At 42.0% G+C, this 13771-nt stretch overlaps 1 protein-coding gene across 3 annotated transcripts in view; it reads right to left on the minus strand.

The window, feature by feature from the left end:
* The window catches only part of LOC146786202 (cytochrome P450 2J2-like), a 626890-nt gene that overhangs the window by 66144 nt on the left and 546975 nt on the right, over positions 1–13771 (minus strand). For all 3 annotated transcript variants that reach the window (XM_085635777.1, XM_085635778.1, XM_085635779.1), the window contains exon 6: positions 690–831. In XM_085635777.1, coding sequence (XP_085491903.1) covers positions 690–831 — 142 coding nt within the window. The remainder of the gene's footprint in view (positions 1–689; positions 832–13771) is intronic.

A 13771-nucleotide genomic window follows, 5' to 3' on the forward strand; every position in this document is an offset into this window, starting at 1 on the left:
ATTTAATCAGTTCAAATTCTATTCTTTTTGGCCACAGGCTTATGAGGTGAACCAGTTTAAGGTGGAGCTATTAGTTCTCACGTGTAACTAGAGAGCTTTAAGTAAGACTCAACGATCATCAATATCAAAGGCAGTAGAGCCCTCAAGTAGCACCAAGATACATGGTTCTCTGTAATCAGTAAATGACTCAATGTTATTTAATACCTGGATGTGGAAGCCTCAATAGCATGGTCAGGGTCAAACTCAAATTGATAAATACGGAGGAGGTTGAGAAGATCAAGGCCCTCATGAAGCTGATCAAGATGAAGTTGCCAAGTTTGTCCCCTTTGCAAAACTTCAGCAGCAGAATTGCACTTTCTGACTCTCTAGCAACAGCACCCAGCGCCCCAAAGGTTCTTTCATTGGTCAGGATACAAAGGCGTTCTGACTTTATTTTGTTACTCATAGAAAAATTACATACTTGCACATTGGGTGTATAGACCTACCAACATGTTTCTAACAGTAATATTTTTGGGGTGAAATATTATTATTCTATTACTTTACCATGTCGGTACATAACCAATATGAGGATCAATATCTTTACTCCTCTCCACCTCGAATCTGCCATCATAGAGTTATTTTTTTGCGTTTATACAATTAAAAGATTATGCATATTGCTGTACTTGAATTTCCTTTACTCACAAGCTCACCTTGTATATCGGGATATTTTACCATATAAAGCAAGGCCCAGAGGAGAGTTAGGGCAGTTGTTTCTGAGCCTGCAAAGAACAAGTCCAGCACATCTTGAACCAGGTTGGCCTCATCACATGTACTATTCGGATCACTTTTGGTCTGCGAGTAAAAGACAATTAGGAGTTTTACTGTACATGGTAGAAGTACAAAGTCATATACATCACCTGCATTACCAGACATCAAACACCTAAGTACCTGATAGCATGTCTATCATGCACAATTGGGGCTTAACACTGCATAATACACTGACATCAGGCTGGAACATCTACTTCAAGACTCCAGCACCACTAAAGGCATCCCTATACCCCACATGTTGTTCTGTTCCTCAGCTCTGGTAACAGCAACATCAGCCAAACACTGCCAGAAGGATCTGCACTGCTGCCTACGGAGGTACTCAATGAGAAACCCATGATTGTAGGAGGCTGCAGTAGTGCATAGAGTTGATGCGCTAGCACAAAAATCAAGTGACTGCCGCTCACAGACAATGGACACTGTTCACAAAGGTAAAGTTGATTCCAAATGCATGTTTACTATTGGATTTGCAGTTTTGTGCCTTTTACAAAGGAATTTCTGGCTCCTATATATCCATCTACAGGGGCAGAGGCCTGCCCCACATGCGTGAACATCTCTGCAGAAATATATCACACTCCAGGAATGGTGAGCTTTCAACCGTGTGGTTTTCCTTGAAAGTTTGAGAATGCCCACAAACATGTACATTCTTGGGCATTCCCAAGTACAATCCATTTCTTTACAACCCTGAAAAGGGCAATAAATGTACTTGATATCACAGGTAGAAGCATACTTACCCTTCAAATACACCAGATGGGGAGGCATCTCTTTCAGAGTTTGGGAAGACTTACTTTGGAATTTACTTCCACCCTAGATATAGGCTATATTTAATGTGTTAAAATTCAGAGAACGTGGCTATTTACTAGTTTATTCCATCTTTGCAGGCTGCATTAAATTTGCAACTAGATCGCATTATGACTCCACCTGAGTGCAAGAGCCACTCTGTGGACAGCCAAACAGAATCTGCCCATACACTTTGAGTTGGCCAATCAGAGCATATCTGGACAACAACGTTACCCATATCTCTAATCTTTAAACAGATTTATCCCCCTCATGCCCACCCGAGCACCTTCTTAAACGCTAATTTCTCAAAAATGGATGAAGGATAACAAAAGCACGCTTTCTGACTAAAGTTCTAAGCTTTCACCAAATTTGGTGCAGTTTGTTTCAGCAGTTTTTTCTGTATTTGAGAGCAAACTTCCCTATGCCATTAACATGGGAAATCATACTTTTGGCAACTCTCTTTTTCTTGACCCTTGCTAAAAATGTCTGTTTTCTATAGAAACTGACCTAACCAGAACTAAACAGTGGCAACATCCACTGTGTCATATATGTGGATATATAGAAATATATACACACACAGATATATTTTTACACACACACACACACACACCTCCCCGCCCCCCATATAATGGCTTGCCCATGCCAAGATACAGATTATGCAAACATATTTAAACAATACTGGTCCCTATATGAGGATAATGTAAATATGTTTCATTTAACGATACACAAATAATTGTATTTTACATTGTTTTTATATATTTTTTCGTCAGTTATATAATGCGAATGAGATGTGTACAATAATGTAGTATATTGTCTATGTTGATTACTGCAAAGTATGCACCAGCACTTTAAATTGGGGAAACACGGTCTGAGCTGTGTCATGTGATCAAGGCCGAGGTACGGCCGAAACGCGTCATGGCGGACTAACTTGGCAATAAAGAAATCATCTTGCACCTACTTGGGTCCTTGCTCGTTTGTCTAGTCTGAGCAGAAGTTGGAAGCGAGTAATAAAATATATATATATATATATATATATATATATATTATCTACTGGCGGTCGCCAGTAGATAGTTATAGTTAGGACCGTGTTTCCATAGGAAATCCGCAACATTCTATTTGGAATAACTTTGGCGCCGGTTGACGAATCCTCGCAAAATTTTCAAAATAGGTGGGACGCTCTGCTCCGCTCCTACCCTGAAAGTCTCGGGGTGATTCGTCAAGCGGGGGCTGAGAAAAAAGGGGGGTCCCAAAACACGTTTTCCCCATGCATTTTTCCATAGGGACCTTTAGTCCAAGGTACAGCCCGAACGGCTGAACAGAATTACTTGAAATTTGGCAGAGAGGTAGTCCTCAGGTCAGAGAAGTGCCTTTTGCAGGTCTGGTGTCAATCTGTTCAGTAGTTCCTGAGAAAATCAAAAGTAAAATCATATATATATGTGGGCGGAGCCTAACCACACATCTCATCCTGAGATCTGATTGGCTGTCAGCACTTCATCCAAGAAGTGTTGGCAGCCATCTCGGGACCAATCTACATGATAGCACCTCATTAAAAAGCATTGCAGTTAATAGAAGGTTTTAAGACTTTAGTTACATTATAAATCATTTGTTGATGGTACCATACTCATTTTAGGAATTGTGGTATGTTCTAAGGTGATTTCACCATGTGAAAAAGCCTTCTGCTGGGATATCATGATTGAGAGAAAAATATTTTCTCTTGCTTTTCCCACAGAGGTTTGGAAGGTGATCTATAAGCTAAACTGAGAGCATATTTTCTGTAAATTCACATTATCTTTCTCAGTCATGTGAGAATGAAGTCTGACATTCTCAGTAAAACATGTACATCCAACAAGGGCAGAGACTGTCAGTTGATTCCTTTGTGTTCTACTGCAGCTTCCCAGAGTGTTCCAAACAACAACTAGAGCGCTAACAGTCCTACTTATGATAAACGTATGGCACACCTGAAGCCATCTTGCTTGGATTAAAGTGGTAACTCTTAAAACATTTAATTTAAAGAGGAACAAAATGAGGGGGTTCATTTTTCCATAAAAAGTATGATTAGTGCTGCAGAAAGAAAAGTTAGGGCACATTTTGAGTAACTTCTCAAATCCTCTTCTATTTCATTAAACAATTCTGACATGCAGACTGAAACATGCACTTTCAATACCACCAGCAGTTTTCCCTGGTGAGCAGTAGCTTTACTACAGTGATCTAATGAGTAAAAAGAGTGCTAACATTCTGAATTTATGGCAAATTTGTGACACATCTGAATGCCTTCTTGATGGAATCAAAGTAAAAAACTGAAAGTATTTCCTACTGAGGAGACTGCAGTAAATGAGGAAATTAGGAAACTTCATAACAAATAAGTCTTCCAAGATGGCCACCAGAGACAAAAGAGCCCAAATGTAGCCCAAATATCACCCAGATGTAGCCCAAGTATAGCCCAATGATAGAATGTCCCAGAGTGTTCTTAAAAACAACTAGAGCGCTTACTGTCTTCATTATGACAAAAGTATGGCACACCTGAAGCCATCTTGATTGGAATAAACTGGTAACACTTAAAACATTTAATTTAAAAAGGAACACAATGAGGGGGTTCATTTTGCCATAGAAATTATGATTAATGCTGAAGAAAGAAAATGAGGGCACATTTTGAGTGACTTCTCAAATCCTCTTCTATTTCATTAAAAAATTCTGACATGCAGACTGAAACATGCACTTTTAATACCATGAGCAGACTTCCATGGTGAACAGTAGTTTTACTACAGTGATCTAATGAGCAACTAGAGTGCTAACATTCAGAATTTATGGCAAATGTGTGACATATCTGAATACCTTCATGATGGAATCAAAGTAAAAAACTGAAAGCATTTCCTACTGAGGAGACTGCAGTACATGAGGAAATTAGGAAACTTCATAACAAATAAATCTCCCAAAATGGCCACCGGAGACAAAAGAGCCCAAATGTAGCCCAAAATCACCCAGATGTAGCCCAAATATAGCCCAATGACAGAAGTGTGCAAAACACTTATTATTTTGTGTTTTTGCAGTGTTATATAGTGCAGACTTGCCAGGTATTGGAGTGCTTTACATGAGCATTGGTTACATCACACAAGAACAAATTCATTTTGGTTGTAGACATGGGGAGACTAAGTGATTTGACCAGAATCACAGAATGTCGAGCTGAAGCAGAAACTCCAACCTGGTCCCCAGTTGCAAAGTCTGCAGTTCTGGAAGTAACACCACATCCTCTCCCCTAAGTGCAACATTTAATCAAGCGGTCAACTGGATAAAAAAAACATAAAGATAACAAATAATTTAAAAGTGCTTTGTCGCTATTTGAAAACTCAGAAAATATGTCCTTATTTTAGTCTTTTAGAGCACTAACCATAATTTTGATGCCAATAAGACCCTCTCATATATGTAATTTCTAAAGGAAATGCTCTAGGTATTACAGTTTTGATTACATCAAGATGACGTCAGGCGTTCCACACTTTTGTAATAAATATAGAATGTTAGCAATCTAGTTGTTCATTAGGATACTGTTGAGAGGCAGAGGCCAGGGGCACGGACTCTGAAAATTGAAGGCAGGTAGGAGGCTGCAAAGGCAACAATTTAACCACACTGAGCAGGCAGGAAGGGCCGTGGCAGCACAACAGACTATGGAGGGCAGTGGAAAGGGGGGCAGGGGCAACAAACCAACAATACAGGACTTGCAAGAGAGGCTGTGGCAATGTAATAGACCATTGTGGGCAGAAGGAAGAGGCAATGGTAGTACAACCATACATGCCAACAGACCCGATTCAGCCAGGAAACGTCAATGTTTTTAAGCTCAAATGGGCTTTATTTGATCTGTCTCCTGTCTACAATCTCCTCTTTTTCAATGTAACTCAAAGGGGAAAATCAATACCCCAGTTTTTTTTCAAAATCTCCCTCTTACCAAGTTCAAAATGTTCGCAAGTATGGTACATTGGATCATGGAAGGAAATGGGGTAGGGACATGGACCTGGATAACAGAGGACAGGAGGGACATGGAGAGGTGCACCAAACTGGCCCTGCAGGGCAGGCATCAGGGTTTGCAGCAGCACAATACACCACACAGGGCATGCGGGACGGGAGTGCAGCACAACAATCCATAGAAAGCAAGAGGGAGGGGACAGGACCATGCACATGGACAACAGAGAACAGAGGGGCAAGAGGCAATGGTAGCTAGCTGACCATAATGGACAGACAGTAGAGAAAGCTGCAGCATAACAGACCATAAAGGGCAGGAGGGACGGATCAGGGGCATTACACTGGAACAGACAAGCCAGGAGGGAGGGAGTAGGGGTCTGCACATGTAAACAGAGGGCTGGGGGCAAGGGGGCAGGGCAGGAGCAGCAAGATAGCCATGGAGGTCAGGCAGGATGGGCACTAGAAGCAAGACACACCATGAACAGCAACAGTGAGACTGTGATGGCATACACACAGACCATGGAGGGAAGGTGGGAGGGGGTCAGGGGCAGCTAACTGACCACACAGGGAAGGTGGGAGGGGCCATGGCAGCACAGAAGACCATGCATGGCAAGTGGGAGGGTTAGTGGCAGCACAATGGCTATGATGGGCAAGAAGGAGGGTGCAGGGGCATGCACAAAGGACGATGGAGGATAGAAGGGAGGGTCAGGACCTGTGCACAGACAAGAAAGTTCAGGGGAAGGGGCCTCACAACAAACCGCACGGGGCAGGCAGGAGGAGCAGTTGCAGCACAACAGACCAGGGAGGGCAGAAGGGTATGGCAGTACAATGGACCATGTGGACAGGAGGAAGAGGATAGGGGCATGGCATGTGGACAGGCAGGGTGGAGGTGGCAGGGACAGGTTACAGTCATCTGACAATGCTAGGCAGGTGGGAGGGGAGTGGCAGCTCAACAGAACACTCAGAGTAGATAGGAGTGGCAGGTCCATGGAACATGGTGGGCAAAAAGAATGGAGCAGGGGCATGCACAAAGACATCGGAGGGCGGGGGGGAGGAGAATAGGGGCAGCAAGCTAAGCACAGAGTTTAAGCAGGAGGTCAATGATGGGACATAGAATTGGGCAATGGAGGGCAGGAGGAGTGGACTGGTACATCATACTAAATTGAGGGCAGTGGCAGCACATCGGACCATGCATGGCAGGAGAGAGGAGGCTAGTCCATGGATTCACACAACAGAGAATAGGGAGGAGGGGGATGGGGCAGCAAGCTAACTGTTCAGAGAAGGCGGGTATTAGGAACTTTATTGTTTTTAAAACGTGTGTCTGTGCGAACTACTTAAAATATGAACAAGTATGCAGCATAATCTCACTTTTATTCAGGAAGAAGAGGACGTTTGTGACTGTGACTCCGGGCTCACTTGGCAGAAACACCCCCTGACCCTCCACCCCCTATCGCAAAATGTAATGCCCGTGAAAAGGGTAGGTGAACACAGTGTTATATAGAACATAGTCCTGAGAGCACGATTGAAAATGAAAACTAGATATAGTGTATGGTATAAACTATGCACCAAAAAGTATGATATAAGATGAACCGGGCGTGAAATATAATATGCAATACATTGTGCGCAATGACAGATTCATTGGAGAGCGCGAGATAGCACAGGCACTAGCGCGTGCTATGCGATATGCGCCTTGGAGTGTAATATGCACAGGGCAGTGTTGTGTAACCTAACTAGTCTCTAAAGTTGTAATATAAAATATGTGCTGGGGAGTGTAGCGTTGCATATGCACTGTGACAAAGATATGGATCCCAGATTGTAATATGTATGGCATAGCACTGTGCGTTATAACATAGGCATCGAGGAAGGCACGTTAGATGGGGCAATATAACCCGTGAGAAGACAAGTGTGGCATGACATATTCACGGGGTGGTGTTACAGTGCACATGGGCTAGAGAGTGTCATAGCATATGCACTAGCTAGTGGAATACAACACAGAGGTGTGTGGCACTCAGCAGGCAATGGTGGGTGTAACACAGCATTGGGCTCTGCCAGGAGCACGCTGTGACTCTCAAGTGATGTTCGTCCCCTTTCCAGAGAGTAAAATAAAAAGTATTACACATCCGGCAGTGGATGTGTGTTTTATTAATCGTGAGGGGGGTTTCTTGCATAGTTTTGGTCGAATTTTTGTCGAATCCCCTTTGAATGGCTTGGTGTGCATGTGTATTAAATGTGCCCGTCAATAGCTACCCATGTTTGTATAAATAAACGACAAGGGTGTCTACCGGGATTAGGCACGGTAGGGCATCAGACATGTCAGAGCTTCACTAGTGGTGTAAATACATTCCACGTGGATTCATTGTATGCATAGTCGCCTTTTAATGAATATCACGCAAATCGTCATGGTGATAGGTACGTATGGTTTGTCCAGCATGTCCTAGGTGTGTCTATAAATATATATTTTTTTTAAATAATAAAAAACAGTGTCCTGCCCTGGGGATTGGGGTCAAAAAAATATAATGAGGAGACAGGCCCTGGGGGATGGGGTCATCAGGGCCAATAAATTAGAATAAAAAGGGGAACCACACAGCCCCCCTTCTTAAAAAATTAAAATAAATAAAAGACCGGCATCGCGCCGGAGGTGACGCCCCCTCCTTGCAGCACTCTGCAAACGTGCCCCCTGGCGAGTTGTAAGTTGGGGAATTAATTCCTCTTCAATACTGAGGGTCCCTGAGGGCCAACTAGCCCAACAGGCATCTCCAGTATGCGCCAGGGAGCTGCCCTGCAGACAGGTGTTCTGAGGCCAAGCCCCTTTTTACACCTCTCTGCAACGCAGCTCTGTGGCGCTTACTGGAGGTACCTAGTGGTCTAGTTTGACCCTAGGGACCCTTAGGATTCAAGGGGACTTAATCTCTCAACTTAGAACAGCCACAGGGCGCGTTTACATAGTGGTGAAGGGAGGGGACGGGGCCTGAGGTGACGTGTGCAAACACGCACTATGGCACGTTTTAAATTGGGGATATAATTTCCCTTCAATACTGAGGGCCCCTGGGGGCTAACTAGCCCACCAAGTGCTTCCAGTAAGCGCCACTGAGCTGCATTGCAGAGAGGTGGTCCAGGCCGTGCCACTTTTTACACCGCTCTGCAACGCAGCTCTGTGGCACTTACTGGAGGTACCTAGTGGGCTAGTTGGACCCTAGGGACCCTCAGGATTCAAATGAACTTAATCTCCCAACTTAAAACGGACACAGGGCGTGTTTACACAGTGGTGAAGGGAGGGGACGGGGCCTGAGTTAACGTGTGCAAAAACGCCCTGTGGCCTGTTTTAAGAGGTAGTTTTAACCCCCCTGCCCTATTATATACTAGGGGCTTACAGAGGAGGTCATGCTAATCACAGGGGGACCCCAACGCATAATGTTCCCTAGTGTATGTAGGTGTTTTCACTGTATTCTAAGTGTCTTTTAACATAGCACTGGCTCTAGGACTGGTTAGTCAGACTCAGTTACCACCAGTATCCGTCTGAAAAAGTTGAGGGTACAGGATGATTTTGCAACAAGGCTTCTTTCTGCTCTTCTTTTTGTTCTTTCTGCACGTTATCCTTCTTCCTGCACTTTCTTCGTCTTTGAGGACTTCTGTTGCTTCTTTCTGCACTTCTTTTTTTTCTTTCTGTGCATTTTTTCTTCTTTCTTCACATGTCCTATCTCTGTAGGCATAGTTAGAAATTAGCATTTAAAAAACCTTTGAAATTCACAGAAAAAACCATAGGTTTCAGGCACATTATATTTAGGAATTAGCATTTAAAAAACCTCAGAAATTCACTGAAAAAACCATAGGTTTCAGGGCTGTTATAGTTAGCTGGACTTTTCACTTGTACAAAACCATTGAAATTCCCCCGTTATAGTTAGTTCAGCTAACTATAACTTGCGCGCCCGCAATGCACTGCTGATGACGTCACATATTACATCACTCATGACATGGTCAGTGACATCACTCATGACATCACTCATGACATCTCAAATGACATCACTGATGACATCACTGATGACATCATCCTTGTGATAGAGTGGCAGACCTCCTCTCACCCTAATATAACCTTTGATACACACATTCAAAAATAGAGACTACAATTTTCAAAATAATGGACATACCAATACCAGTTACAACAACCTCTTCAGTAATTCTAAGATCCACATACACATCCACTCATTCACCAACAGTCCTATACAGTCACTCATACATGTACTCACTCATCATATGTACTCATACAACTATACATCCTGTTACACAATGCCACTCATCCATAGAGTTACTCACACACATAGTCACTCATGCTAATAAAGAATCAAACATACATTTACTTGCATATACAGTTATACACACACCACCACACTTACTTCTACGGAAACCTACACATACTTAGTCTTTTAAACAATCACTTATAGAAACACATAATTATTCATACAGGAACTCTTTCAATCTCTCACTCTCACATATACTCACTTATATGCACCAATAGTCACATATACTAGTTTAAAACATATGTAGTTACTCATAAAGACACTATTGAGACAGTCATTCACTCACTAACACACCCATACACACACTCATCCACCCATACAGTCCTGCACACATGTTGTCTTCAACACATACAAACAGTGAGTCACTCATTCATGCAACTATGCACTACGTAATACGCAAAGTAATATCCCCCACCAAACCATGCAGACACTCAGACTGATACTCAAAAAACCAACTAATAACCTATATAGACACCCATGTAGCTACTCACCAACCCATGCAGCCACTTATACACAAATTGAGAGACTGATACAGATATTTACATATTTAAACATTACTCACTAAGCCATGTATTCACTATGATACACTTAATCAGTCAGTTACACAATCAATTTTTCAAAAACAAATCATCCATTTAGACACTTATATACCCATTTATTCTTCCATCGACTTTGAGATATACATATATAAAACATATTTAATTTTCAGAAAAACACACATTCACTGGATGATGTCATGAGTGATGTCATCAGTGATGTCATTTGAGATGTCATCAGTGATGTCATGAGTGATGTCACTGACCATGTCATGAGTGATGTAATATGGGACGTCATCAGCAGTGCATTGCGGGCGCGCAAGTTATAGTTAGCTGAACTAACTATAACGGGGGAATTTCAATGGTTTTGTACAAGTGAAAAGTCCAGCTAACTATAACAGCCCTGAAACCTATGGTTTTTTCAGTGAATATATATATATATATATATATATATATATAAAATTCACTGAAAAAACCATAGGTTTCACACATGTTATAGTTAGTGGAAATTTTACTGATAAAAAACCAATGAAATTGCCCCGTTATAGTTAGCGCAGGCAACTATAACTCACGCGACCGCAATCCTCTGCTGATGCTAATACTGTATTTAGACACTTATTTGCCCATGTCTTCTTCCATACATTTTTAGCTATACATATATTACAAATATTTTTTTTTCATAAAGACACATATGTCATCAGCAGAGGATTGCGGTCGCGTGAGTTATAGTTGCCTGCGCTAACTATAACGGGGCAATTTCATTGGTTTTTTATCAGTAAAATTTCCACTAACTATAACATGTGTGAAACCTATGGTTTTTTCAGTGAATTTGCAAGGTTTTTTAAATGCTAATTCCTAACTATAACGTGTGTGAAACCTATGGTTTTTTCAGTGAATTAGTACGGTTTTTTAAATGCTAAGTTTTTTTCCCTTATAATAAGCCCTGTACATTTGGTGGCCTACGGCCACCAAAAGCACAGGGGGTGGGGTAAGTGTGGATAGTGTTTTTTTCCATTGTAATAAGCCCAGCACATTTGGTGGCCTTCGGCCACCAAAAGCACAGGGGGTGGGGTAAGTGTGGATAGTGTTTTTTTTATTTTTATTTTTTTACCGTACGCTTACCGTAAGCGTACGGTAAGCGTACCCCGCGAAATTGCCGGAAAAAAAATAAAACCGTTTTTGCACTTGGGGGATGTTTGGGGACTCCCTCAACATGACTATGTGGGAGGGAGTTGTCAAAACAGCCCCTTTACATGTTTTTGGGCTTCCGATTTTAAAAATCTCTCTCAGTGCGAGAGACAAAATGGCGGCCGCCGCTTCCTGGTTTCGGCCGATTCGAATGTTTACTAAGATCTAAGAGCCAATCAGAATCGCGCTCGCGCACGCCACCGTACGCTTACCGTAAGCGTACGGTAAGCGTACCGTAAGCTGGCTCAGATATATATATTGATTTAAAGGCTATTTTCTCAGAATCTACTGAACAGATTTACACCAAACCTACAAAAGGCACTTCCTTGACCTAGGGACTACCTCTCTGCCAAATTTTGAGTAATTCTGTTCAGCCATTCGGGCTGTAGCTCGTTCTAAAGGTCCTATGGAAAAATGCATGGGAAAAACGCGTTTTGGGACCCCCCTTTTATCTCAGCCCCCGCTTGACGAATCCCCCCGAGACTTTCAGGGTAGGAGCGGAGCGTAGCGCCCCACCTATTTTGAGAAATTCGCGAGGATTCGTCGACCGGCGCCAAAGTTATTCAAAATAGAATGTTGAGGTTTTCCTATGGAAACGTGGTCCTAACTATAACTACCTACTGGCTATCGCCAGTAGGTAATATATATAAATATATATATATTTAAACCAGTCCTGAACTGCAAGCATACGAAGACAGGCGCTGACACCGTGGGACGATGTATCAAAGAAATGTTTATTTCCAAAGGATGCCCTGACGCGTTTCGACGGATACAACCGTCTTCTTCACTACATCAGGTCCCTCTATAGTGTCTACTTATATACTGAAAACGAGGCACAATCCACCATAGTTGTCACAGCAACACTTGTCAAAGACATAGGAGAAATTTCGTTTATGTCTGTGCTGAATAGCAATAATTAAAAAAACAGTAATTTGGAAATTATAGTAAAAGAACACTGTGGTTTCAACCTAATGAAAAACAATCAATACATTGTGGCATACTCAAACCAAGTATTGGTTTGAACCTGCTGAAGAAACTGAAATGGTACACTAGTGTGTAGACGTTATACAGTTAAAGATGTAACTCTCATGTGAAAATAATTAAATGTAGTGTATTATCAATGCAGGTTGACAATTAAACAGTTAGTCAAAAAAATCCAGTATGCCATATTGATGAAATATTCGTTATTTAAGCCCAAGTGGGCCGACAAACAAAGTGTTCAAAAGAGATAAAAGAAGAAATTGATAGGTGTAAGTGCCATAAAGATAAGAAAAAGGTTATACAAAAAAGAAGGATCCAATATTGCGGATCGGAATACAAGAGCGAGATGCATACACAGCTGGTAGACATTTGTAGTGATTTTCTAAAGATGTACATTTAACGCTTCGTCAGCGTTCATCCCATTGGGGATCTTACTGTCCAGAAGTATGATATATCTGGATTCTAATCTTCTCAGACATAATTGTCTGTTCCCTCCCCTTATGTTTTTAGGAATACTGTCAATGACAAAATAGGATAGGTCATCTATTTTGCCATCGTGCTGTAGGTTAATATGTCTCGCTACCGGATATGTCTGGTCATATTTAGTGATGGCCCTTAGATGTTGCAATATCCGGACATGTACAGGATGTATCGTACTCCCTACATATGTTTTGTTGCAGGTACAGCGAAGGACATATATTGCGAAGTCCGTTTTACAAGAAAAACTTCCCCGGATTTCAAAAGGGGTTTTTCTGAAGGGAAGAGAGATAGATCTAGTGTTCACACCCAGTTTACAGGCTTTGCTTTTTTGAACATTTCTGAAAGCCTCTCTGTGGTTTAAGCCAAGTACCTCCCTTGATGAGTGTGGGTGCATTAGTTACCAGTTCCTGTTGCATACTTTTTGCTCTTCTGAAAGTCAATTGGGGAAATTTTTGGCATGTGGGTCCTATTGTAGGGTCATCACGCACTAGAGGCCAATGTCTGTATAGAATCTTTCTCAGATTCATGTGGTAGGTGTTATAACCAGTGATGAGTCGGGGAGTGTTATCGACTGTCTTGTGTGTCGGTTGTTGGCTGTCCTTGAAGATCAAATCTTCCCTTTTGAATTTGTCACACTTGTGTTTGGCTGAACTTAATGTTGTGGTGTTGTAACCCCTGTTCTTTAGCCGTTGAAACAGACTGTCTGTAGATCTCTTAAGACTGTCTTGGGTGCTGCAGTTACGTTTCATCCTTAGG

This window comes from Triturus cristatus, chromosome 11 (genome assembly GCF_964204655.1).
Source record: "Triturus cristatus chromosome 11, aTriCri1.1, whole genome shotgun sequence".
In the NCBI taxonomy this organism is placed as follows: domain Eukaryota; kingdom Metazoa; phylum Chordata; class Amphibia; order Caudata; family Salamandridae; genus Triturus; species Triturus cristatus.